Source organism: Mus musculus, chromosome 11 (genome assembly GCF_000001635.26).
Source record: "Mus musculus strain C57BL/6J chromosome 11, GRCm38.p6 C57BL/6J".
Lineage (NCBI taxonomy): Eukaryota > Metazoa > Chordata > Mammalia > Rodentia > Muridae > Mus > Mus musculus.
Genome location: NC_000077.6, coordinates 32,347,052 through 32,374,638, shown reverse-complemented (window position 1 = coordinate 32,374,638; position 27,587 = coordinate 32,347,052). Strand labels below are relative to the sequence as shown.

Below are 27,587 nucleotides of genomic sequence, written 5' to 3'. Positions count from 1 at the left end.
GTTGCTGACAGCAGGGAAAGAGCTGACAGAGACTAAAGTTGCTGACTTGAGGATGCTTAGGGTGTTGGCCAATGGGCTGTCGAAGAGGCTGCTCTAAACGCGTCAGTGGGAAAATAAATTAAAGCAGGTTGGTCAGAGGGTTCTGAGGCCACAAGACGGATGGGCAGGAGCTGCCAGTGGATACTGGGTCCTTTCAAGGCCAGAGCAGTGTTTGCTCTGGGTTCTAGGCAACAGTCTGCTCTGTCTGCACATCCACCCCACTCCTCTCTTCATGTGCCAGCTAGTCGAGTGGGCTCTGCTCTGTAGACGTGAATAACCCCTGGGATGACATTCATGTTGTTCTTTATCCTTAGCCCCACTGTTCCTTGTTGGAGGTGCCAGGCTGGCAAGAAGCCCCTGAACACATGCCAAGGTAGAGCTCTCAAGGTAGACACCACTGCCTAGAACAGCAGCAGCCTAGCAATGGGCAAAAGCTCTAGGTCATCTGCATTATCACCGCTGCCCTGTGCCTCCTTTCCCTCCGTGCTTTCTTCTCCCCCATCTGCTCATTATGCAGAGTGGTCAGCTTATTTATTGTGGGGCTGTGCTCAACCTCCTGGCCTTGCATGTGCGAGGCACGCACTTTCCCACTTTGCAGCATCCCACCCCATAGCACGTTTTACGGATAGCCCCGCTGTTTATTTATACACGGCTCGTTTGCGGCAGAGCAGCAGAAAATTATAGGTGTACGTGACACTGCTAGATGCGGCTGCATGCTGTTGTTGAACACAAAGCATCACAGATGAGCTCATTAGGTTTTAAATAATTAAGTGACTGGTATCTCAATCGCTTTACATGAAGCAGCGACTCCTGGCTGTGTGTCATTAAGGTGTGAGAGACTGTTTAAACTGCACAAGAGAAATCAGTTAGGAGCCTATTGCTGTCTGCCCTCCTCCTTTACAGAGGTGGGGCATGGGCTCTGGATATTCTCCAGTCCACACTGGCAGGAAAAGCTTGGGTTCACGTAGTCAAGGAAGCCTGACGTTAATATTACCCAGACCCTGGGAGAACCTGAGATTCTCCTTCCCAACCCAGGCTATGCCCTTGATGCCATACTGGAACAGCAACTCAGGAAAGCCCTTTCATTGGCTGTCATAGTGATTGGCATAGAGCTAAGCCTATGACATGCAAAGTGGTTGCCAGGATACATTAGAAGTTGTGGTGGTATGAATAGGTCTGGCCCCCATAGACTCATGTATTTGAATGCTTGGCCCATAGGGAGTAGCACTATTAGAGGGTGTGGACTTGTTGGAGGAAGAGTGTCACTGTGTGAGTGTGTTTTCAGGTCAAGCTACCCCCAGTGTGGCACAGTTTCCTGTGTAGAATTCAAGATGTAGAATTTTCAGCTCCTCCAGCACCATGCCTGTCTGCACACTGCCATGTTTCTTGCCATAACCATAATGGACTAATCTCTGAAACTGTAAGCCAGCCCCAATGAAATGTTTTCCTTTATAAAAGTTGCTATGGTCATGGTGGCTCTTCACAGCAATAAAACCCTAAGACAGAAGTCATTGTTACTCTTTCCTACAGAGTGGGAGCCCAGAGTTGCTAGAGCCATTTGCAATCAAGTGTGACTGAGGATGTAATCAGTACCACTTATGGGGGACATAGAAGGAGATGTCAGGTCAGATGGCAGAATGAAAACCTTGCACTGAGTTGTGCCTAAAGCCTGGGAGCCTTCTCCTCCTGGGATACTCAATGAAGGAAATCTGAGTTGGTCCTGTTACTAGTAGGGCAGATACCATTCATCCATCATGGATGGAGGCTCACATTGGACCTCACCACACAATAGGGAGTTCAGAAAGCCAGGAACATCCCTTTGTGTCTGTGGCAGATGTTGTCTAGAGAACTTTGCCATGTCATCTCCTGAAGGACACTGACTTCTCCAGCCTCCTTGGAGTTGCCTGCTTTTGGAGACACTGATGTAAAATTGCCAGCCCAGGGTTAGCTAATGGAGATGGTTCCTACTGTGCTGTAAGCTCCTACTGAGTTACCCAGCTAACAGTGAGACTGGCAGTGCATGGTTGTTCATTGGTTCATGCATTCTTTCACTCATCCATCCATCCATCCATCCATCCATCCATCCATCCATTCATCCATCCATCCATTCATTAATGTATCCATCCATCCATCCATCCATCCATCCATCCATCCATCCATCCATCCGTTCATTCATTAATGTATCCATCCATCTATCCATCCATCCATCTATCCATCCATCCATCCATCCATCCGTTCATTCATTAATGTATCCATCCATCTATCCATCCATCCATCCATCCATCCATCCATCCATTCATTAATGTATCCATCCATCCATCCATCCATCCATCCATCCATATACTCATGCATGCAAACATGCACAAGTCACTAAATGAACACACGCTATGTCCCAGGCCTTGAATAAAAACATTAAGGAAAGAAAGGACAAGGAGGACATGGTCCCTACCCATGACCATCACAGTCTGGAAGGGAAAGAAAAGCTGACAACATCAGTATAGAGAAGCTCACAGCACTAGGTGATGGCTCCTGGTGGGCAGAACCAATGGCTCCTGTTCTGAGCAGAGAACAAAGTCACATAAGGCTTCCAGAAGCTGGGAACCATGGTGGTAGAGAATTATCCAGCCAATGAGCCAGGTAGGAGAGCACAGGGTCCAAGCCCAGGTGAGGGGCAGTAAAAACCAGCAGGTGGGGCTGAGGAAACATGCGTGCAAGGTGCCCAGACAGACTTCAGCATCTTGGCTCACCACAGGCTCACTGTACAAAATGCAGTTGAACATGGTTCCAGAGGCACGTGTGGCCTCCAGGCTGGTCCCCTTCAGGGCAGCCAACAAATACATCTTCTCTTATTTAGTTAAATGGGTCAAAGCACAAGGCAGTCAGAACCTTACTTATGCCTTAAGTCACGGATGTCAATTTAGAGTCTAGATCATGAAAAGATGAGGCTCTAAAGTCACAGTGTGTGGACGTCCAATTAACCTCTCCCACCACAGATGCCTACCTGGAGGTCAAAGAACTTGCTGTAGCGCCGGTAGATGGCCTCCGTGGCGCCACTGGACCACGTGACTCGGATGATGTAGACCTGCAGGGAGGAACCAAGGAGACAAGCATTAACCACAAGGGGACAACATGGTTGGAACACTCTCTCTCCAGTCCAGGTTCCGAGAATTTCATCCCTGTGGGACAGAGCAGGGAGGTAAACCTTTGAGGGGTGTCAAGTGGGTTAAAGGCAGGGGTGGGTCCTGATGCCCAGTGGGCTTGTTAGAAAAGCAAGTTTAGTTCAGCCACCCTCCTGCGCCCTCATTCACTTTCCTTCTTGTGCTGAGTTAAGCATCCTAAGGGCCACTGCCAGATGCTAGCCCCTTGATCTCAGACTTCCAAGCTTCTAAGAAACAAACCTCTATTCTTTACCAATTACTCACCTGTGCCAGTCAATTGCAACAACACAAAGCAGACTAAGGGAATCTTTCATCTCTGAGACTGAGGAGTTTGAGCCAGAAAACCGGTGTGTTTCAATCTCAGTTTGGCCCAGGACCAGCTGGACCAGTCAGTCCCTTGCTGTCTCTAAGCCATAGTGTCCTCCCTCCTCAAAGGAAGGGGAATAACAGCTCTTGCCTGCAGAACTGTGTCAGGATGGGACAGGGCAGCTTGGGCAACTGCTACCCTCAGCACTGTCTGCTTCCCATGTGGCTCTTCTGCCAGAGCAATTCTTAAAACCTTCCCACTTATCCATACAAGTCAGGGTGGCTGAATCCTCAACCACTTCTACATTCTGAGTGTTGCACCATCCTGATGTTTCTGCCAGTGATGACTCAGGCTAATTCAGATGTACCCTTGAGTCTCAGTTTCTTCATCTGTGAACTGGGCTAACAGAACCTGTGACCTCTGATTCCCAGGCTATATGAGCATCTAACAAAAAAATCAAAGTCATGTCTTTCACCTTGACCACACATCACAGCATCCACAATATGCTGATAACAAGTGTGGAGGAAACTGAGGTACCTGCTGGCAGGCAGGCATGTGCCTCAGTGGAGACAATAGTCTACCCTGCTGGCTTTGGTTGGCATTGATTACCACAGCACCTCAACTTTTCTCCAGGGAGCCTCTTCTCCATCTTGCTCAGCCCCTTAGAAACAGAGGAGACACTATCCATGGTGACCCGGAGGGGGTGACAGACGTGCCCCCAGCTGGACCAACTGGAGTCAGTAAGAGTCAGTCATGGGACTTCATTCTTCATGTCAGGAGACTAAAAATACAATCTGACCATGTCTATTTCAGCTTGAAGCTAAGTCTACAGACACCTGTTTTCTGGGCCAGTAATTACCATGTGGTCCACAGAGAGCTATGTATAATTATAATAAATCTGTATAATTATAATAAAATAGCTTAATTATCATTTTTAGTTATGCACATTTATGGGGCATGGTATGATCATCTGATGTATGCATACCATGTGTAGTGATAAAATCCAAGTGTGTGTAATATGTGATTGACATATATGATAGACACATGATAAATACATGTGCATATGCACACACACATATACACACATAATGGTGTTGGGGTTGGAAATTGAAGAAGTTTAAGCTGAAAGAAACTGTAGAACTTGGCTACGCTAATGAGTTGACCTTCTAGTTGGGTAAACTGAGGCCTAGAAAGAGCAACCACGCTATCAAAGGTACCTGTCCCTGGAGATGCCCAAGCAAAGTTTGGCTAGATGCTAAAGACATGGCCACTGAAGTTTAATAGAAAAATAAAAGATATTAAGAAAGACCGGGCTGGCGAGATGGCTCAGAGGGTAAGAGTACTAACTCCTCTTCCAAAGGTCTTGAGTTCAATTCCCAGCAACCACATGATGGCTCAACTACCCGTAATGAGATTTGATGCCCTCTTCTGGTGCATCTGAAGACAGCTACAGTGTACAGTGTATAATAATAAATATACCTTAAAAAAAAGAAAGAAAGACCGCCAAATATTTTGTTTTCTTAAAATCAACACAGAGCAGCTTCCCACGCATGAAAAGCCTCTTCAGGTACAACTCACTCCTGGCTGCCTGCTCCCACTCTGAAGGTGTTGGGCCGCAGCAGGCCAACCTGCTTTGTGGGCATGAACCCCTGAGCAAGTCTGATGCAGTGCTTGTAGGCACAGGCCAGACTCTGTCACACACTCTGTCCTACGCTCGGTCCTGAGGGCTCAGGGTTGGAAGATGGCACACACCAGCTCTGTGGCTACGGGACATTCAGGAGGTGCTGGCTTCTCTGGCTGTGGCACCCTTACTCTGCAATGGAGACAGCAGTCTTCTTGAGGATCATGCGTGACAGCCCACAGCTATAGACCTTATCTGGCTCCTGGTGTACATTAGGAGTGCTCAGCTCCCCCCATGCTGTGGTCACCCCATGCTCCTATCTGATACCCTTCCCCCACTTTGGCTTCAGTACCAGTTTCTCTTGGAGAATTACCCTTCCTCCTTTCTTACTGTCTTGCTATAGGGAAGTGTTTCCCACACCTGGTCAAACACAGCACTGCCTGTGCAATTTTACATAAGCATCTGCAGATTTTGATACCTGTGGGGGTGGAGGGGCTGTAACCAAGCCCTCATGAATACCAACGGATGGCTATACACAGTACCTAAAAATGTATATACATGTATGCATCACACATGCATGTACACACACACAACAATGACTTAGTCAATACATAAAGTTTACTCTTTGGAGGAACAGTTAGGGATGGTCCTTCACGTTTTCAAGTATTTTAGCATAAGATCACTATATAACTTCATTGTCTATGCTTATGTTTAAAGACACCATATTTATATGGATAATCAGTTCATTTACCCTGAACTCAGTGGCAGGGTGCTCCATCACTCAAGCCTAAACAAAGCTTTCTAACCCACGTGCACATATGAGGCCCAGTAAGCCTTCTAACCCAGGGTCCCAGGCTGTACCTCAGCCCCAGACCTGGGTCCATTTAAAATCGTAAAATCACCAACAAAAAGCACAAAATGTAAAAGAGGTGTGGAAAGGACACATGTTCCAGACACAAAAGCAAAAATAAGAGCTAAATGACACTTTGCTCAACCTTAGCCAAGAATGTCATGTATTCCTGGATGCTGTAAATTTGACACTGGGGCAAGCCCATGTCTGTAAATATCTCCAACAGTCTCCAGTGATGATCAGGGCCACAGATAAATGTCATCAAGTGTACAGAATCATAAATATAAAAAAGAATCAGACCTACACATAAATGTGTGTATGATCATGTAAACACACACGCCAGTGGTTACTCTGAGCTAGGAATATGGGGGATTTCTAAGAATTCTGCTTATAATGCCTTCTCATATTCTCAGATGCTTTATGCTGTACAAATGCTCCCCAATTTACAATGGGTTATATCTTGATAATCCCCTAAGTTGAACACCGTAAGCAGAAAATGCACTGTGTCCACCTAAGCCGTGGCTTCTTCATAGCAATGTGACATCACAAGAGTATTTGACCAAACAACCCGGGCCTGGGCAAAGAGACAACTCAAAACCAAAGTGTGCTTTAAAGTCACAAGTTAAATGGCTACAAGACAGAGATTCCCGTGTTGCCTGGGGGTGGGGTGTGTGTAGGGGGCGGGGGGGGGGGGGTAGACATCACTTCCTGGGAAGGCTGACAAGCACTCTCTGCTTTGAGTCCTAGGCTAGCATCTTCTCGATTGGTCCCCAAGGCCACTGTGTTCAAGTGAGGCCAGTGCTACAGGGATGCCAAGTACAGGATGGCAGGTTCTAGCATTGACCTCGGTAGATTCAGCTGTGCACTCTGCATCCAGAACTTAGTGTATGAGGTCAGGTGTGACATCTGTCCTGGAACCTTTGTGTTCTCTGCAAAACAGGCCAAGGATGCTGGTCATTCTTACCTCCTGAGCCAATGGAAAGTTCCAGAAATGAAACACATGCTGAATAAAATATCAGCCCAGGGATCGGATTTGTAGGAAATGTTCTCTGAATGTTGTTCAATTCTTTGCCCTTACCACCCTTGCCAAGTCTACACCTGGGCTGTGAGCCCCAAGTCCTTGCAGGACTCCCCACAGAACATGTAGGAACCTAGGCCCATTTCCAATGTCCCACACCAAATGGTTTGTTCTTCCAAGAATAAAGACTAAAGCCAGCATCCAGCTTGTAGCCCCTTGGGAAATCAGAGCAGGGCCCTAGCAAAAGTAAGCATTAGGACAGAGATAGTCAAGCCATCTCCTGTGGGGCCCCAGAGGCTGGGGTCATGAACAGACATGCTTGCCCATCAGCTTACAGTCCTGCACCTAGCTGCAGCACATGGATGGGCCGTTCCCCAGAGCAGCCTGAGATGGCTGGCAGCTGCTGCTTGGCCCACACAGTGATGTGCTCTTAGAGTTTCATCAACTGAACGGCAAACATGTGGAGTTGTTCTTTGGAGGCTCAGGGGCAGCTTCCAATAGCAGATCTGTTGCTGAATTTTCTAGGAGGTTCTGGGCCTGGCTCAAACTCCAGGCTGACAGCAATGACTGGGTGAGGCCACCATGCTGGTCTCAGGACAGTCACCACACTGGGGGGATGCAGGGGGCCAGAGGTGGAAGCTTATTGACCTTCCTCAGATTATTTTCTAGCACTTTCTGGTCTCCTATCAGGAAGAACCAACAATCTCAGAGCAGGCCACACTGGTCAGGAGTTTCTTAGTCCTATTTCTAGCAAGTGTAACTGTTTTTCCATTTATGGTAGACGGCTACAGTTTCCCTTTAAAAGCAGCCCAATTGTCTAAGTGAGTGCACTTGAGGAGCCAGGCTGGGTTAAGAATATACAGCAAGGCAATCTGTAGACACAGAAAAACTCTGATGGTGTCCGGAGAGCTGAGAATGAGGTTGGCCCTGAGTTCCCAGAGTTCCCTGCCATTCTCTCTGCAGCTGGAATTCTGTGGTCCATATCACAGTGGATGGCATTTCTAAAGTTAGAAGCACATCCCTGCCTTTTCTGTGCCAGTGGGTGGTCTGCAGTGACTTGGGGTGACTGAAAAAAAGATCTAAAGAAGAGGCCCGAGTGGAACCGAGGCAGTTTCCCTACAGGAGGCTTGAGAAAGACACACCAAAGAGATGGTGCTGGTATTCACTAGCAACGTCTGCCACGAGGGCAAGCTGAACAGTGAAATGCATGCTGCAATCCAGACTCTGTCAGCAGACCCAGACCTCACACTAAGGCAGAGATCAATGTCTTCAGGTTTACACTTCAGCTGTGGGCTCTTTCTACTTCCATGACATGGAATTTTCTTACAAGCTCTCTGTGATAACCTTTGGGCTTTCCACACAATGGCTTGCTCAGAGAAGTGTAAATCTAGAGAACTCTTAGTCCAGCTGTGAAACTGGCCTTCAAGAAGCCCCAAGATCCTGCAGACGCCAAGTTGGGTGGGCCTCTGGACTGTCTACTGTGGTTTCCATAGTACATGCTGCTTTTAGCTCTTCTATATGTAGGAAGGGTGTAGCCAGCAGCCCGCAGACTAAACTGTTAAGCACTGTGGGTCCATGATGCCATGGGTAACCATCCTGGAACCTGCAGCCAAGGCCCGAGCTCTTGGCAGACTGTAGGGGCTTCCAAGACTTAATACAGGAAATCCCTGCTTTAGGCTACCCTTTATTTTATGGTTAGGGAAAGTTGAAAGGATCTGTCCAAGGCCACGTAGTCTATGGAGAGGAGAGTTGGAACGGGAAGCCAGGGCTCCCCTTGGGAGGGGCTGGGGCTGGAGTCTTCCCTCTAGAATGCTGTGCTTGACCCCAGGGAAGGGGCAGTGCAGAGGGCACAAAGAGCATCATTGAGAGGCTATGGCTTCTGCTCATGGACCATGGTTAGTCCAGGGAGCCATCAGCCATCCCAGGCAGAGGGAAGGAAGTGCAGGGTCAGTAGAACAGTAAGACGGGAGGAGGAAGTCTGGGTTTCTACTGTGTGGTAGGATGGCTGTGCTTAATAGTAAGTTGTCATGTATTTTAAAACAGTGAGCCAGGCAGTGGTGGTGCACGCCTTTAATTCCAGCACTTGGGAGGCAGAAGCAGGCAGATTTCTGAGTTCGAGACCAGCCTGGTTTACAGAGTGAGTTTCAGGACAGGACAGTGAGTTTCAGGACTGGACAGCCAGGGCTACACAGAGAAACCCTGTTTTGAAAAACAAAAAACAAACAAACAAAAAAACCCCAAACCCAAACAACAACAATAATAACAAACAAACAAAACAAAACAAAACACAGCAAGAGGAAGGACTATGAGTGAAAATGGAAAGGATAACCATTTAAGGCAATGGACATCACACTGACCAATTCAATTGTAAAACAAACATGTACACAAACACCACGCTGTACTCCATAATATGTGAAAAAGTAGCTTAAAGTGACCCAAATAAGCCCATTTCCTGTTAGGAGTGATGTATTTAAGGAGTTTACCGACCTCAGCCATCAAAAATCATTTCTAGCCAGGCTTAGATGTAGCCCACACCTTTAATGCCAGCACTTTAATCTGGAAGACAGAGATAGGTGGATCTCTGAGTTTGATGCCAGCCTGGTCTACAAGTTTCAAGATAGTCAGGGCTATACACAGAAATCCTGTCTCAAAAACATCTCTAAAATGGAGGCAAATTCCCCTTAAAGCTCCCACCCTGGCTGTGTTTCCAAGTTGAGAGATCCAGGGAGGAGCCAGTTTGGGCTCCTACATCTGGCCATGTGCTATCCTTGTCAAGAGGCCCAACGTGAACAACAGAGTTGGGGGTGACAGGTGGAAAGAAAGGGTGGGAGAGAGAGGAAACGGGAGGGGTGGGGATAGAGGGGGAAAAGAGAGGGAGAGAGATGGCAAGGAGGAAGAGAGTGGGGTTGGGAGAAGCCTGGGTGCAGCACCAGCGGAGTGCAGATGGAGGACTAGCGGGGTGAGGTAGCTGCAGCTGGCCCCATTTGGGCCTGAGCTAATAGGAAACATGATTCCTGGAGACCCTGGGTTCCCTTTGGTTCCGATCTGCCAGCTCTCTCCAGCTGTCTGCCCAACATCTGGCCTATGTAGGTCAGCACCTCCAGTCTCTTTCTGAAATTGCAACACGGTGCAGTTTGTTTGATTTCCCAGCACCCCACAGTGGGACTGCCACAGGAAGTGCCGAAAAATGTGGGTTTCTCTTAAATAAAAACACGTTCAGTTTACTCCTGGATAGAAATGCTGCCACGTTTCATGATTCTAGGAGGGAACACTGGGTACTATAGGGTAGTGCTGGGTGCTAGGAGAGAGTGCTGGGTGCTAGAGGGCAGTTCTGGGTGCTAGGAGGGAGTGCTGGGTGCTAGAGGGCAGTTCTGGGTGCTAGGAGGGAGTGCTAAGTGCTAGGAGGGAGTACTGAGTACTATTAGAAAGTACTGAGTGCTAGGAGAAAACTCTGAGTGCTCAGAGGGGAGGCTGGGTGCTAAGAAGAAGTGAAGATAGACAAGCTGAGGTGCATGCAGGAAGCGCTGCCCTGCATCTGGGCCTGTTTACTGTCACCACCAAGGCCCAGCACTCACAGTTCACCTGGCAGGAAAGTGGGGTCACCTTGGGGTGAGACAGGGTAGGGAGGAAACCACACATACTTGAGGTCAACCAGTGAGGAGGACAGATTAGTTCCACCCCAGCCCACCTGGCTCTGAAGTCCTGGCTCCCAGTTCTGCAGGCCAGAGCCTTCCTGTCCTGAAGTCAGTAGCAGGAATCACCAGACTCTTGGTAACATCCTGCATAGAGATGCTGGAGATGGCAGGCGGCCATTCTCTCATTCTCTCTCTCTTTTCCATTTTTTTTCAGTTCAGTGAATGGCTGGCACAGGGCCCAGACACAAGAGCCCACAGTGCCCTGCACCAGTTAGGATGCTCCAGTTTGAGGCTAGGTCCCTCCCGGCTGCACTTTGTCCACTCAGCAGACTGTAAGGCAGGGGCTGATGGCTGAGGGCTGTGGTTACACCTGCATGAAGGAGCTGGAGAGGACTCTAAAGGGAAAGTTCAGCCTTTTGCCCAACATGCTACTTAGCTTCATCTGGTCACAAGGCAGATACACACAGACCTGCTATGTGGCGACTGGGGACGTGGCTGTGAAGACCAGAGAATGTCACATGATGGTAGGGGCCTCAGCCATCCATCCCTCCTCCCCAGGAGCACATGTGACTGTCTCTCCTGGGGATAACTTCTCCGCCCTCTCATGCTTAGTCACTAAGTCCCCTCCCAGTGGAGCCTCAACAGATAGCCTGTGTCAGCCTCAATTCTCTGGGTTCCCTAGGTGTCAGGGCCACCATCTCAGCACAGCATCAGAGAGCCCCAAGCCATGTGAATGTCTGTCAACTCACTCTCACAGGACCCTCCAGCAGCAGGGTCCAGTCTGTCTTACCACCCTGCCAGGGCCTGGGAACAGTGGAGACATTCAATAGAGGAAAGAGGAAAAGGCCAAATGGCTCCATGGTCAAAGATCACAGTGGCCTTTCTCAGACTCTGTGCCTGGACAGTCACAAGGCTCCTGAAATGGTCAAATGAAAAGCTCAGCTGCCAAGGGCAATCAATAAGAAGAATGCAGCCCTGGGCTGAGCCTGGTGGAGAGCCTCACTCTAATGGCTGCTCTGGGCAGTAATGGAAGCACAACATCCCTGAGACATAGAGGCTGCACTGCAGCTTCATCCCAGCGCTGTCTGAGAGGACTTGGGCATTCTTTGGGAGAACTCAACTATCCAGTGCCCTGACTGGCAGCCATTATTAGAACTCACAGACCAACCTTCCTGACTCTGCGATCCTTTAACACCGTTCCTCATGTTTTGGTGACGCCCAACCATAGAATTATTGTGTTGCTACTTTCATAACTATAACTTTGCTGCTGTTATGAATCACAACGTGTTTTCTGAGAGTCTTTGGTGATCCCTGGGAAAGGATCATTCAACCCCCAAAGGGGTCACAACTCACAGGTTGAGAACCGTGGTCACAGAACATTAGACCTATCAGGTGAGGTGGTGCACTTTGATCCCAGCACTCAGGAGGCAGAGTCAAGTGGATCCCTATGAGTTCGAGCCCAGTATGGTCTATGTAGCCAGTTTTAGGCTGCCCAAGGATATACGGATAGACCCTATCTCAAAAGGAACATTGATTAATATCATTACCTGTTCTGTTTTGTGTTGTTTTGAGATGGGGATCTCTTTAGCCCAGGCTGGCTTTCAACTCCTGATCCTCCCTCCTTCCTCTACTCTTGAGTACTAGGATTGGAGATTCAGGTCTGCTGAGAGTTAGAAGTACCTATCCTCTGTTTGGCCACAGTCAGTGCCCAGGCCTGGTAATAACAACTCAAGGTTTGACCTGTCCCTTCCCTTGTGCACACTTGGACCCTGTGGTGAAAGTCATGCTAGCAGGAGAAGTTGGAGTACTAGTAAGCCAGGAAGCCAGGCCACAGGTCTTTGTGCACGGATGGACACACCTGGGACTACTCATACTTGGGTGCATGTCCCTTCGTTTCCAGGGGACATTCATGGCCAAGGGCTGGAGCTGCTACTGGACTGGCCAGGCAAAGCACTCAACACCGCTGGCCTGACCCTGCGGCTCCAGCTGGGCCTGAGCTGCCAGCTCACAGATCTCTGCACACATCTGGCCCGCACAGCATAGGAACTTTCCAATGGCAAGCAGCGGTGCTGGCGTCAAAGCCCAGGCTCAAAACACCAACCTGCAGGCTGGCTTTCTAGGAACAACTCCAGGGCAGGCATTCGACTTGCTGAGATCTTGACAACTGCCCAGGTGACTGGGCAATGTGAGAGGGGTTGAAGACAGTTGGGGCTGCCCCGTGTTGACAGGGTTGCCCAGGGCAATGGAACTGATGACAACACCCACTAAGTGCACCACACAATTACTTCCTTTACGATATGCCACTGGCTTTGGACTCCGAGAGGGTAAATAGTTTGCCCACAGTCACACAATCATGTGTGACAGACCTGGGAATGGTACTCAGCCTGTGTAACACAGGAAACAATACCCATAGTAGTGGTAGACACATAAAGAGCCTAGCACAGTCTCCAGCACCCAACAGTTGTCTAGCAGAGAAGACCTTAGTAAGGCTCCTTCACAGGCCACAGGCTATCTGGGTACTCTGTAGAACACAGGGGAGCTAGTTCTCCTAGTGGCACCTGGGGACCCTATCCAGGTCAGAAACAATTGCTCTAGGTCTTAAGGGGTGATGGGGGTCTTCGATCTGGTGACCACACTAATGACCCCTTCTTCTAGGAAAGCAACCCTGTGGGGTGGTACATGTGACCTGCTCCATTTCATAGCAGACAGAAATGGCATTCAGAGAGACGACAGCACCGCTTGTCCAAAGTCACACAGGGACTGACTAGGGAAGCATCAGAGGCTTTTTTTGAAGGGTCTGGATTCCTTCAAAACAGAAAAGCAGAGTCATACCACAATGAGGTACCGTCTCACCCGAGCCAGGCAGGCAACCATGAAGAGATAACAAACGCTGGCAAGATGCAGAAGAAGAAGGCTCCTGTATGGCTTGTGGGGATATAAACTAGTGTAAGATAGTGGAAAATACTACAGAGGTTCCCCCAAGCTCCAGAAATAGAACTACCCTATGACCCAGAAGCCTGCTCCTGGAAATGTCTCCGGAAGTGAGATCAGAGTGTCGAAGAAACAGCGAGGTGTCCATTCACCAGCACTATACATGGCAGCCAGGAAACAGCTCTGTACCAGATGGACAAATGGGTGAGAAAATGGGGCTGTGCACACTGGAACCTAGAGACCATGACAGCCTTGACGGATGACATCATGTTGTGTGAACTGCGTCAGGCACAGACAATTACGCCATGATTTCACTGGCTCGGTGTCTTGGTTAGGGTTACCATTGCTGTGACGGGTCACCATGACAAAAGCAACTTGAGAAGGAGAGGACTTATTTCAGCTTACACTTCTGCAGGAACCTGGAGGCAGGAGCTGAAGCAGAGGCCATGGAGGAGTGCTGCTTACTGGCTTACTCCCTATGGCTTGCATTTTTATAGAACCCAGAGATGGCCCCATCCACAATGGTCTGGGCCCTCCCCTGTTAATCACCAATTAAGAAAATGGCCCACAGGGTTGACTACAGCCAGACCTTATGGAGGTTTTTTTTCTCAGTTGAGGTTCCTGCCTCTGAGGCTGGGATGGCTGGAGTCAGGATGGTTACTGGAGATAGGATAAGACTGGACAGGAGGGCGGTGTCTAAATGTTCTACAATGCCACAGGGCAACCTTGGTGGGTGACAGTTAATTGTATACTTCGAAGAAGTTACAAGGAAGGATTTGGAACATTCCCACACAGCAATGATGACTGTCTGAGGGATGGGCATAGTAGCACCCTGATTTGGTCATCACACGCATGCATGTTCAGGTTGTCAGTGTGTAACCCATAAACACGTGTGGCCAGATGGTGTGGAATGATAGGAAGAGGAGAACAATATCACCTTGATCACAGCGCTGGTGAACAGACATGGCCTGCAGGATCAATGTCCAGAGAAAACGAGCCAGCCACGGTCTGACCATCTTTACCGTCAAAAGTGACTTCTCAGAGCAGGGCATGTTGGCATGTGCCTCTAATTCCAGCGTCTGGGAGGCTGATGCAGGAGGATAATTAATTCAAGGCCAGACGAGGCTAGGCAATGAGTTTCAGGCCAACCTGAGCTATAGAGACTACTCAGTTAACATGGCTGTGTTTAAGACACCAGAATTCTACACTCGACAGCCTCCTCACCATGGAAGTACAAATCCTGCCCTTTGGCCACCCTCTTGCCTAGTAACTGCAGAGTCTGTGGCCTTAAAACCACCACATTCCCACCCACTGAGACAACACTTTTGGCACATTCCCCAGATCCTATCCCTGCCCAAAATGCTTTGCTAATGAAGATCACACCATACGTGGCCATCCCTCAGTGTCCTCAAGGTACAGCTCTGGGGTCCCTCTGGATCCCCCTGTCCTCTTCAGAGCATCTCTAGGTGACATAGACACCTAATCCGACATGCACACTATGTATAAACAGTTGCCATACAAGGTCAATACAGATGCAACCACCAACCACACAGAACACTCAGCAGCACCCCACTGCACCCCCACCGATATTCCCATTCATTCTCTCCCCCCCCCCCCTCAATATCTTCAAACCATGGTTGGTTCCAGCTTGTGAACAAAACTATGGCACAGAAACCAACTGGACAATTTATGTTTTAATTTGCATTAAAAGCCATGTATTACGTCTAGCATCATTCCATTTCATTAAACACTCTCTGAACAAACCACTTTTAAAATCTCCTTAGTCCACAGCAACTCGGTATATCATGGCAGATATTTAAGCTATTTTGAACCATTTTAATGGTGAATATCTGAGCCTGCCAGTCCTCACAGACTCGGGTCAATCTCAACTTCAGTGAACTGCACTCTTGCTCTCTATCTAAAGCGTGGACTCCTGTGTGGTCTTTCCAGACTGGCTGTGTACTTGGGGCTGCTGGCTAAAAACCCCAAGCCTTTAATCCCAGCACTTGGGAGGCAGATAGCCAGGCTACAGAGTGAGACCCTGTCTAAAGAGAAAGAAAGAAAGAAAGAAAGAAAGAAAGAAAGAAAGAGAGAAAGAGAGAAAGAAAGAGAGAAAGAGAAAAGAAAGAGAGAGAGAGAGAGAGAGAGAAAGGAAGGAAGGAAGGAAGGAAGGAAGGAAGGAAGGAAGGAAGGAAGGGAGAAAGAGAGAAAGAGAGAAAGAGAGAAAGAGAGAAAGAGAGAAAGAGAGAAAGAGAGAGAGAAAGAAAGAAAGAAAGAAAGAAAGAAAGAAAGAAAGAAAGAAAGAAAGAAAGAAAGAAAGAAAGAAAACAAACCATGTCCCTGCTTAGGAAGCTAGTCATGTTGGTAAAGGTATAAAAGGGAACTGGCTGCAGGCGGGACTCTCTCCAATCACATTGTGTACTCAAACTGTTTATCCTTAAAAAGAAAACAGGGAACCGTTTCTTCAGCACTTCTATATGCCAGGAAGTGACCTAAACCCTTTGTGTGACTAAGCCACCTCAGACATTATCCTACCCTTATTTCCCAGAAGAGGGAACAGGAACAGAGAGGCTAAGCCACTAACTCTGGGTCACAGAACCAGGATAAGTCCACGCCACCTGGCTCGCAGCCTCTGAGGATTCTATCGAGGGGAGCTGAGGTTCATCGGAGGCTCATCCTTTTGGGGAGCTCTTTTGGCAAGCTCATAAAATGTACAACTGCATCTTGAGAAGATTTTTAAAAAATCAACAAAATACGTACAATTCCAGATAAACTAAGTTAAATGTCATTTATTAAAATAAAAAGCAAAATTGTGAATAGACATATGTTTATAATTTTAAAAAATCTATCAATAGGTCATGATTTTAAGCAAAAATGAAGAGCAGGGGAAATATTAAAATATGATAGAAATATAGTGAATTTCTCTGGAAATACAGTTACACCGTGACAGAATGGAAGACTATCTTGCGTGTGGTGACTGAGATCTAAGCCCATGCTGAGGCCCCTCACTGATAGCACTGGCTCACCCATCCCCATCTGGCCCTCCCTCACCGAATGCCCAGGGCTCTGATCCCAGCCCTGTCCCCCTCTGCATCACAGATGCACTTCCGCAGAGGTGACCTCTTTCAGGACAGCTCTGGGTCTGCTCATCGCTGTCTTTCTCTCTCTGGCCCTGAGCCACAGCTGGCCTAGGGCAGACATTAAGCCACATCTGTGGAACTGACTGGAAGCCAAGGGTGGCCCAAAGCCACAGCTGCTGATTCACACCTTGGCCGGGGAGGAGGAAACAGTGACGCCACCTCGTGGGTTCTGGCTGGTGGGCCAGCACTGTGGGCGGAGGTCCATGCGATTCTGCTTAATTAAGCAGAACTGGATACGCCAACCTGCTGTGCTTTAAGGCAGCTCCCTCCAGCGAGGGTGGAGAGCTGTTGGTACCCATAGTTTCTGCCTCAGTTTCCACATGTGTGAAGTGGCTTAGGGCAGTACCCACACGTCACACATACATTGTGTTGGCTCCCCAGTCCGTGCCTCCTCCTTCCAACCCCAGCACCTTTGGCCTTTGCTGCCCACTACTTGAAATAAGAGTGGGACTGCTTTGCAGGATATCCCACCTCCACCTGGCAGATAGGTGATCTGGCCAATTGGAGACCTGCTTAAAGCTGTGGAAACAGATGCTTCTCGGGGTGGTAATGTCACTTCCTATTCAGTCAGAGATGGGGAGAAATGAGGTCCATCTGGTTCTGTGGATTTCTCTTTGGTTCGAGTTGGTCAGGTTTTTTTTTCCCCCACATCACTTGCAACCCAACATCCCAGAGGGTCAGGTTTTTATTCTGGAACAGTGTTGCACAGCTTCGGTGGCATTAGGCATGAGCCCCGTGAGCACGTGAGAAAACATTCAGATCAACGACAGCTAGTGTCTGATATTATAATAATCGGCGACAAAAATATTGTTAAACTCTGAAAGCAAAGTAGGCTCAGTGATCAGCACACAGCTCAAATGCCAGCATCCCAGTGGCTTGCACACTGTCTCCTGAAGAACAAGCCTTGGCTCCTCTGTCCACATGGGCTTTACTCTCTTCCTGCTCCGGGGATGTAAGCTGGAGACCCAAAGATCAGCTTCTCTCCTTGCATCAGCTTCTCTCTGCTCAATGGCTTTCACTGTACAGATGCAAAGCCCTCGTCCCAGCTACATTTGTGGTCCCAGAAGCCCAGGTCTCCTGGTTTCCTCCTCTCCATGGCTCCTATCATCTCCACCCTGCACAGCTCTTCTGCTTGCCCAGTCGCTGCCCCTCTTCTCTGCCTACCCTCTCTTACCCTTGTTCTCTGGGCATCACCCCCATCATGCTGGATGCTCAGATTACCTCCTCAATACTGGCCTCCTTGGAGTCCAGGGCTAGGTTTCAGAAGTAGCTCAAGGTGACCTGTCTGCCTGCCCTCTTTCCTGGAGGCCCCTATGTTTATCTGGACCTTGTTCCTGAGTTTTAGAGTGCCTGACCCCTGGGTGTTCATAAATTCTCAAGACACACTGGACTTCCCAGTAAGAAGGTTCTAGAGTGCTGTGTTTTCAAAGCTGCATTTCTGGCAACCGTGTATGAAGCGCAGTTTTCAGTAAAACTTAATTTCATCTAGGTGATGAATCATGGTACAGCCCCAGATACCGTGTATTTCTTGGAATTCACATTGGACTGGGTATGCTGGATTTTCATTTGCTTACTCAGGATGGGCCAAGACAGGGATGCGGGGCTGATGGTGGAATCCCCTCCCTCCAGCCCCCTCTTCCAACACGTGAAGGAGGTTTAGGCCAGCAAAAAAGAGGGAAGAGCCTCGCAGCTTAAGTATGGTGCAGAGGGACCACAGCTTCTAGTGAAACTCAGCCTGCATGAGCCTGGAAGGGACAGAGTCCTGGGGGAGGGGGGACAGCCATAGCCTGGGTTTGGGGACACTACTCCAAGGATAGAAAAACTCCAAGGACAAACATCCCAGCATCTTGTGTTCCAAGGGATTCTGTACAAATGCTTTTGAATCCTGGCAAAGCCACCAGCTTTGGAGAAGAGAAATCTTATGGGTAGCAAAGGACAGCACCAGACCCAGGGACTGTAAAAGGGAAGAAAAGAGGGCAACTGAGTCATGAGAAGAAAGATCAGTCACCAGTTTTCCTCAAACGAAAAAGGATGCTGTACTGTTTATAACAACTGAGCTTGACACAAGCTGAAGTCATCAGAAAGGAAGGAACGTCAATTGAGAAAATGCCTCTATAAGATCTGGCTCTAAGTCATTTTATTAATTAGTGATTGATGGGGAGGGCCCAGTTCATTGTGGGTGGGGCCATCCCTGGGCTGGTGGTCCTGAGTTCAACAAGAAAGCAGGCTGAGCAAGCCATGGGATCAGGCCAGTAAGCAGCACCCTTCCACTGCCTCTGTATCAGCTCCTGCCTCCAGGTTCTTGCCCTGTTTGGTTCCTGCCTTGGCTTCCCTCAGGGGAACTGTGACTCAGGATATGTGGGCCAAATACACCATTTCCTCCCCCAAGCTGCTTTGGTCATGATGTTTCATCACAGCAATAATAACCCTAACTAAGACAGATGAATAATTTGCAAGCCAAGTCCAAGCATCATGAATGGGATACACAGCTCAACAGCAGAGTTCCCAGTCGGTCCCTGTAGTGCAGTAACTGTGGCACTTACTCACTGTGGGCTCCTGGGGTGAGGAGCCCTCAGATATATAAAACACCTCAGGAGCGGGGATCCGGGCACACCTTTGGCTGAGGGGCTTTTTCAGTACCCTGTGACCTCAGGGATCACACCAGAGGGTCTTCAGGATTCTGGGCTGCATGGCTCTGTGACCCTCCTTAGCTGTAGACACCATGAAGGGCTGGACTCCCTGGGCAAGGCACACCATAGCCAGGAAAGCACAGCCCTGAACACCCCATAGGATGCTACACTCGTAGCTACCTACTGCTTCCTCAGCTCATGGCTGCAAAGCCACATGGGAGCCCTTCTTGTGTAGCAGGAATGGAAGCAGGTATCTGAGACCTACAGAAGCCCATCTCAGAAGGCCTTGCTCTCAGAGAAATCCAGGGTGACTTCACAGGCCGACAGCAGGATGTGGGGACCCTGCTGGAGCCATCTCAGCTTGGCACAGCCTCTTTTTTTAAAACGAGCAGTCGCTGGTTTTTATTTTCACTAAAAACAGTGCTATGTGTACGCTGCAGAACATTTGGAAAACAGAAAAAAGCACGGCAAGCAAAAAAAAAAAAGTGCAACATATTTTATCAGCTCTATTTCTGGGTCTCTGTGGATGGCCACTTCCACTCTTCCCTGGCAATCTGCTGAGAAAGGCCTGAGCACATGCTTATAGCCAGCTTGACTGTGATGCCCTGGCAGAGGCCAGGCTCATATGTATCACCGTCCTGGAATTCTGCATGTGCGCATCACCTGGACCCTGCTCTCTAATGATGGGCATTCAGGAGCCCCTAACCTACAACTATGGGGACAGTATACACAGATGTTTCTAGTAAGGCTCGGTATTGTCGGGCCTGGACCAGAGCCTGAGTCCTCTATAACCCTCATACTGGCCTCCTCAAACTGAAGCCACAACAACGCCATTTATAGACAAGGGCACTGAGCACAGAGAGGGAAAGTGACAGAGAAGAAATCTGAATCCACCTGCCTGGTGGGCTGTCTCCACACACTAAGGGCACAGGAGGCCACAGATTCAAAGTCTGCACCCAATTGAAATCTGTTGAAATCCTTTGGAGCTATGCTAATGCAGTCTCCTTGCTCCTGAAGGATGCAGAGTGTAAGAGAAGCAGCTGAGACACTTCCCTTGGAGCAGGCCTGCCCATGAGGGTAGGGCCTGGTGCCTGCTCCTAGAGGTGAGGGAATTGGAATGGTGAGCACAGCTGTCAAGCTCACCAGCAAAGCATCCTGAAGCCCTCTTGCGTGTCACCTCCTCGGCACAGCTTGCTGCTGCTTCTTCCTCTTCCTCCTCCTCCTCTTCTTCTTTTTTAAAGATATATTTATTATTACTGTATCTGTTCTTCAGACGTGCACGAAGAGGGCGTCAGATCTCATTACGGGTGGTTGTAAGCCACCATGTGGTTGCTGGGATCTGAACTCAGGACCTTCGAAAGAGCAGTCAGTGCTCTTACCCGCTGAGCAACCTCACCAGCCCCGACAGCTTGCTTCTATGATGGGCATGGCAGTTACATTTTTCTTTTGGCCTCAAGAGACTAACAGACATTTTACTCAGGGACTGGAGACATGGTTCAGTACTTAAGAGCATTTGTTGCCCTTCTAGATGATCCAAGTTCAGTTCTCAGCACCCAGGTTCAAAACTATCAATAACTCCAGTTCCAGAGGCCCGAATGTCCTCTGCTGGACTCCAAGGAGACCAGTACATTCGCTCACACAGACTTGCACACATAGATAAAAACAGAAACAGAAAATAGATAAAAAGAAATATCTTTTTAAAAAAATCCTGTCACACTGCTGTGTGACAGACATGGTGAAGTGCATGGTGAAGACATGGTGAAGCATCAGGAGAGGAGACTAGAGTGACTCTGCATGCTACAGTCTGGCACCCAGCCTGGGCAGGTGCCACAGGACATAGTAGAAGAGTTAAGGCAGGCACAGCACATCCTTAGAGCGACAGTGGATCCAAACCACACGCTGTGGGTCTTCACGGCCACCACTGACATCAGGCTCAGCACCGAGGGTCAGGACTTAAGCCCGTGTCACTCAGATGCCAGGGGAAGTGCCACTGGCAAGCCTCCTGGCTCAGCAGTGATGAGCTTCAAAGCCAGGCTTTGCCTCCACAAAGGCAGAGATAAGTCGGTAAGAAATGTGCTAGTCGCTGGCGGTTTCCTCCAGCAGAATTCTAGCACCTACAAATTCTCACACTATCTTTCTCAGAAGGAGCCACCTCACTCACAAAGCTAGAAGCCAATGTGGGGCAGGGTGGCCGACTGCCACACATAGCTCACATCCAGGCTGGCTTGTTTCTAACATACACACCGGCTGCCCTGCTCTGAGAGTTTCCATTAAAGGGCTGCCAGGGGTGCTGGAGGAGGGAGGTGTCTGGATGTACACGGATCTCCAGTCCACACAGCTCAGTGGCTTAGTAACCACCACACAACACAGAGGACAGCTCTAGCTTCACTGGATATGGGCACAATCCACACTGACTCAGCGGGCACCGTTGCTCCCAAGCTCCTGGCACATGATCAGTTCAGGAGGGAGGTCTGGCCAATCTCTCACTCTAAGGACAATCCACTCAGAGCTTCTTTGGAGTAAGTGACAAGGGTTGATAACTTGATATCCGCTGACTGAATGGGCAGAGGGCTGAGAAGGGCCTAGAATGAACCTGGCATCTCAGAGAAGGGGAGGGACATCAGTAAGCCACTTAAGGTCACCCAGCTTCATGGTGGGATCTCAAGGCAGCCTGTATCACCTGGACAAACATGGCTATCTCAGTTTCCATGCGTTGTCCCCTAGTCATGTGACCTCACACACATACTTGGGATTCTCTGCACCTACAGTCTCCTCAAGGGGTAACTGAGGACACTAATCTAACCACCTGAAAGATTACTATCCCAAATGTATAAACCTTTCACATCAAGAGAAGATGAAAGGCAAAGCACACTGAGCCAGCAGCAAAGGACACACAGGCAATTCAGAGGAGGACTCTCAGCTGGCCAACGAAGGCACAAAAGGCCACTCGACCGACTGCCTTAGCAAGCAGGAAGGGCTGACAAGCGTGCCGTGAAGCACGCAGACTGACATCAACTAGAAAGGCTGATAATAAAGAGACTGGTTGAGAGCAGACAGAGCCCAGGGACACAGCTCATAGGCTGACATGCATAGCTGAACACATCCTCCAAGACCCAGCATAGCTCCTGTTCTGAGTCTATACATGGGAGCAGTTTCCACCAGGCTAACTACTGGGAAGAGCATCCCTGAGTCCCCAGTAGGAGAGAACTTTACAGATGACAGAGGGAAATAGTCACAAACGGAATACTATGCAGCAGTTAAAATGAACTTTGGTATTAACATAGATCTAAACAAGGCAAGATTTTTATAGTTTCAAAACATTGAAGACAAGACTGAGGGGGGCGGGTTATCAGGTAAAACATGTAAAGGTCAAGGAGGGGGATACTGATGGCAAACGGGGTGATAGAAAGGTTATAAAACTGGACTGGGGTGATGGCTATTCAGCCTTATTCAGTTACTACAAACACCAGTGACCTCTGCGGTCATAATGGGTCACTGTGGCGATGTGTAAATGATACCCAGGGAAAGCAGCTAAAAAAAAATCCTACTAACCCATATTTAATTTTACGTGTATAGATGTTTTGCTTGGATGTATGTGCATCACATGTGCCTGGTGCCTGTGGAGGCCAGAAGAGGGCATCAGATCCCCTGGAACTGTGTTAGAGATGGTTGTGAAGTGCGGTGTGGGTGCTGGGGATCCAATCCAAGTCCTCTCCAAGAGCAGCAAGGCTCTTAACCACTGAGCCATCTCTCCAGTCTGGAAGTAAAGGCAGATCTCTGTGAGTTCAAGGTCAGCCTGGGCTATGTAGTGAGACTTTGTCTCCAAGAACAAAACAAGCTTGTGTAAATGGTAAATAACAAATGTAGGGTAGTGGCTTGGGGAAAGTTATGACTGGGAGGGGACACGGGGTGCTCTGTGACCAGGATTTATTTTAAATATAAAGACAGAAATTATCTGAAGCACATACGGAAGCAGAACCTGACAGAGGCAGAGTCGATGGGCAGGAATGGGCTTTATTCTCTCTGTCCCTCTGCAACACTGGTGTCACACAACACGAGTCTACCATCCTTAAAGAGCTGTTAGGACAGCCGGGGCGTGGCAGAGCATGCCTTTAATCTCAGTAATGGGGAGGCAGAGGCGAGCAAATCTCTGTGAGTTTGAGGACATACTGGTCTACGTAGGACAGCCAGAAGTATTACACAGAGAAACCCTGTCTCTATAAACAAAATAAAACGTGCCCTTGACCCTGACATCTGCCTCATCAGGTCCTCTTCAGGATACTCTTCTTTGGTAGTGTAGGAGAGGGCAACCTGACAAGACTCCCGGAGCTGACAGGTTTCTAGAAAACACTCCCGTTAGGGAGGGTGGCCCTGGCATGTCCCTCTGAGGGGCTCCCTTCACACTCATTCTAATTCCCAGACTCTGAGTGGGACAGGCATGACAGAGGCTGCATAGTGACAACACTGGCCTTGTCCACAGGAGAAGATGGCCGTTGTGAAGAGATTGCTAACCAGACATGGAGGTGGAGCAGGGGACCCAGCCCCGAGCCTCAGGCACTGCTGTCTAACTGTAGCCTCAGAAGCTGTGACTTGCTTGCTCCCTTCCAGGCATGGCATCAGGGGGACACAGCAGCCAGGACACTCCAAACTGGTGTGCGCACTGCACTGTGATGCTCTGACTGGGGCAGAAATGCATGCTGTCACCCCTGTTAAGGTCTGCATATGGTCTGTTCACACTCAAGAGTTATGTGCTGGAAGCTTGGTCCCCAGGGTCATGCCAGGAAAAGTGGCAGGACTTAAGAGGTGGAGCCTAGGGAAGGGTAGTTAGGTCATTGGTTATGTGGCTTAAAAGAGATTCTGGTAGCTCTCCTAGGACAATCGTTCCCAAAGGTTCATACTACAAAAGAGCAAGGTGGCCCCTCCCCCACCTTTCTGGTTTCTAGGCTCCCCTTTCATAACCTCTCCCTCTACACGTGCTCCCACCATGATGTCACCTACAACTCTGACGTGGGCAAGAAGCCCTTCCCAGAGGCCAAACTGATGCGACAGTCCAATCTTGGACTTCCAGCTTCCCAGATGGCTGTTATTTTCTTTTTACAAAGTACCCAGCCTCAGGTACTAGGCTATACAATGAAACTAGACTAAGATGGTCCCCAAGGGGACATGCCACACTCAATATCTGGTTGTATTTTTGTTCTTACAACTGAGGAAAGGGAAGCTGCTGTGTAGAGGCCAGAAGCAAGGTAACATCAGCCAGGCCTCCAACATCTGCCTCCACACCCACTCCTTATTGTGTGTGGAGCTTGGGGGCAGGCACTATAGTCCAGTCTGCTGCTGCTGCATTTGGGACGATGTCACTATAGAACCAACTTATCTGCTCCTCTGGATGGCTCTGGCTGCATTCTTCTATACTCCAACCCCCATTTGGGGAACCAAAGACTGGATGGCAGGGAGAAGGCCCCTCGTCACAGCGGTGACTAAGCCCGAAAACAGAAGAACAAGCTCTCGCATGATTTCAATCAGAGAGACATAGACGCCACAGGGCTGCAGTTAAGAAACCCCATGTCAGTCACATGATTGCCGCCCCCCCTTTCCTCGGGAGGAGGCATCAACACCACATCTTACAAATGAGGACACAGAGACTGAAAGAAGTAATATTTAGCAGCCTGGGAGTCGAAGAGCTAAGCTTGCCCAAGCTAGAGGGCTACACATACCTGGCTCAGGGAGCCCTGGACAACTGGCTAGAACCTCAGGGGTACCCCTCAAAGCCACAAAAGTCTGAGCTGATTCCCAGGTTTTGGGAGCGTTCTGTCCAGGGCCTCTGTGGGTGTGTGGGATGTGGAAAGGGGCGTGGTCTGACGGGCCAACGTCTTTGGTCCAACAGGCCTGCTCTGCTCCTTACTGTTAGCTGCCCCATCCTTGAAACAGACTTGAGAAGACCACCACTAAACATGTGTGACACCACAAGGGAGTAGAAGGTGACACCCAGTCCTTGGTGGTTCTATCTATTCTGGTTTGTCGGATCTGGTGGAAGGCGGCATGGAGGAGAATTTCAGACTTCCTCCAGTTGGTGTGTTGCTGAAAACTGTCCCATACCCAAGAGGCAACTCAACAGGCTTCAACAAGAAACCAAGACTTGGCAGCATTTGAAATAGTTAAGGGGGGGGGGGGGGGGAAAGGGAGTGGGGGTGGGGAAACCAAGACAATTTAGCTGAGCTCTGAAGCAGGGAAAACTTAGCTCTATTTAAAGATACCACAGGTCCAGGAAGCAGCCCCCCGCTGGCTGGCCCAGGGCTGAGTTACTGAAGGCCTAGACTATAACAATACACTGGAACACAGCACACCCTTTCTTGTAGAGTACAGTGGATACCCGGCCATCTCCTTTCAGAATTTTATGGGCGACTCAGGGAAGGCATGTATAGCTGTCTGCTTTGTAAGAATGGATCTCTTAAACAAATAGATCCAAAGGGGCTTCCAGGGAGGCCCCTGGCCAGCCTTTCTCCAGCCAACGCCCTCTCTAGTCATTGTTCCTCACTTCTTTGTTAGGATTTTTTTTTCCCTCCCTCTTGCTTTTTTCTTTCCTGGTTAACTTCTTCAGGACTGGCACAGCCACAGGGAAGCCAGTCCCCCTCACACCTGGAGTGAAGTCCCCAGGGCCTCCTCTAAATCCACTGTCCTACTACCCAGAACCTCTGAGGTGGAACCAAGGCCACCTCAACCTCCAACAAAGTCCCCAAGCAGCCTGAGAGGCCACTTCCCACTTGAGGGTCACCGTGGGCCCCAGGCCCATCGTCCACGTTTGAGAATCCTCAGCCTTTGAGTCTCAGCGTTCCCATCTGCAAAATGATGCCAGGGACCCATTTCCTCCACACCTTAGCAGCTCCAAACAAAATTCTCCTGTCACAGAGGGGGGTTACTCCTGGGGAAACTTTCCCACATTGTTAAGCGGAAGTTACAGGGAAGGGGCGCTCAAATGACCCATGCACAGAAGGATGAAGGGCTAGGTTCGCTAATCCTATGAGGCTGGGCGCCTCTGGGTAGGAGGGTGGCCTGAGACCCACGGCTCCGTGGGTTTCTCTCCTGGTTTCTGTCTTAGTCTGCAGCAGCGGCTGGGGCCAGACTTTTGTACGGGTGGGCAAGGCGAGAGCTCGCGAGGAGATGGCGAGGACCAAGGGGCGAGCGGGGAGATGGCGGGGAAGGCACAGGGACCAAGGGCTCGTGGGGAGACAGACAGCAGGGAGGGCGCGGGGACCCGGGGCGCGTGGGGAGACGGCGGTGAGGGCGCGGGGCACAAGTTCTGCGCGGGGCTGGGATCGCCGCGTGGCGCGGACGCCGACTCACATAATGCTTGTTGGGCACGCGCCGCTTCTGCACGTCCAGCACCTTCACCTCCACGATACTGCGCCGCGGCGGCATGGCCGTTCTCCGCGCCCAGCGCCGTGCGGGCCGGGCCGGGCCAAAGCGATCCTTGCCGCCGAGCACTTGCCGCCGCCGCCACCGCCCTCCGCGCCCCGCCCCTGCCCGCCTCCACGCCGCCCGCCCACCCTGCTTAAAGGGCCCTCCCGGCCCGGCCCGGCCACGTCCGCCCGCGGGCCTTTGTCCCCGCGCCCGGCGGGACGGCGCGCTCCGCCCCCCGCGCCCGGGCCTGGCGACTCTAAACCCAGGCACCCAAGCATCTTGCTCGAGCTCTCCATTCCCGTTAAGGGCTCAGGGAGGTTGCCCATCCCCCTCGGTGTGTGAGAACCGCTGGCGTGCCAGTCGCTATAAATCCGATCGCTTGCCCCCAGGGCTGGGGGCGGGGGCTGGGGGTCAGGGAGAGGTGGTCACTAGGTCTCTTGGGTTTACTGTCTATGACAGGGAGAGGAAAAACTGCAAAAATGGCCTGGCAGCCCTGCACAGGGCTGCGAAGGTGAAAGAGAGCAGGGATGCTGGGTAGGTAGCAAGCCCCTGACCCCGTGGGGGACTGAGTCCACACCTGGCCCTGTGCCCTGTCATTATCACGGATGCTCACTTAAAATCTCACAACACCTGGGAGTTGGGGGTCAGGAGGGGATGGTTAATCGCCTTTTACAGAGGACCTGAGGACAGCCTCTAGATTCATGGAGCAGGTGGGTCCAACCCATGGTTGCCCCACACTAAGCAAAGCAAAGCTACAAGTGGCTCCACATCTCTTTTCTCTAGCTCATCCTAGCATTGGCTGGGCGCTCAGTAACTAACAGATGCTGGCTGAATGAATGGATGGATGGATGGATGGATGG

The 27,587-nt window shown here is 49.9% G+C and overlaps 1 protein-coding gene across 2 annotated transcripts in view; it reads right to left on the bottom strand.

The window, feature by feature from the left end:
* Window positions 1-26,866, bottom strand: part of Sh3pxd2b (SH3 and PX domains 2B) — an 80,417-nt gene extending 53,551 nt beyond the window's left edge. The window contains exons 1-2 of one of the 2 annotated variants that reach the window (XM_006514712.2): window positions 26,671-26,866; window positions 3,041-3,121 (exon numbers count right to left, since the gene is read on the bottom strand). In XM_006514712.2, the coding sequence (XP_006514775.1) occupies window positions 3,041-3,121; window positions 26,671-26,745 (156 nt within the window). In that variant the 5' untranslated portion in view covers window positions 26,746-26,866. The remainder of the gene's footprint in view (window positions 1-3,040; window positions 3,122-26,670) is intronic. The other variant, NM_177364.4, reaches the window with a different exon arrangement.
* Between the last annotated feature and the right edge of the window lie 721 nt (window positions 26,867-27,587).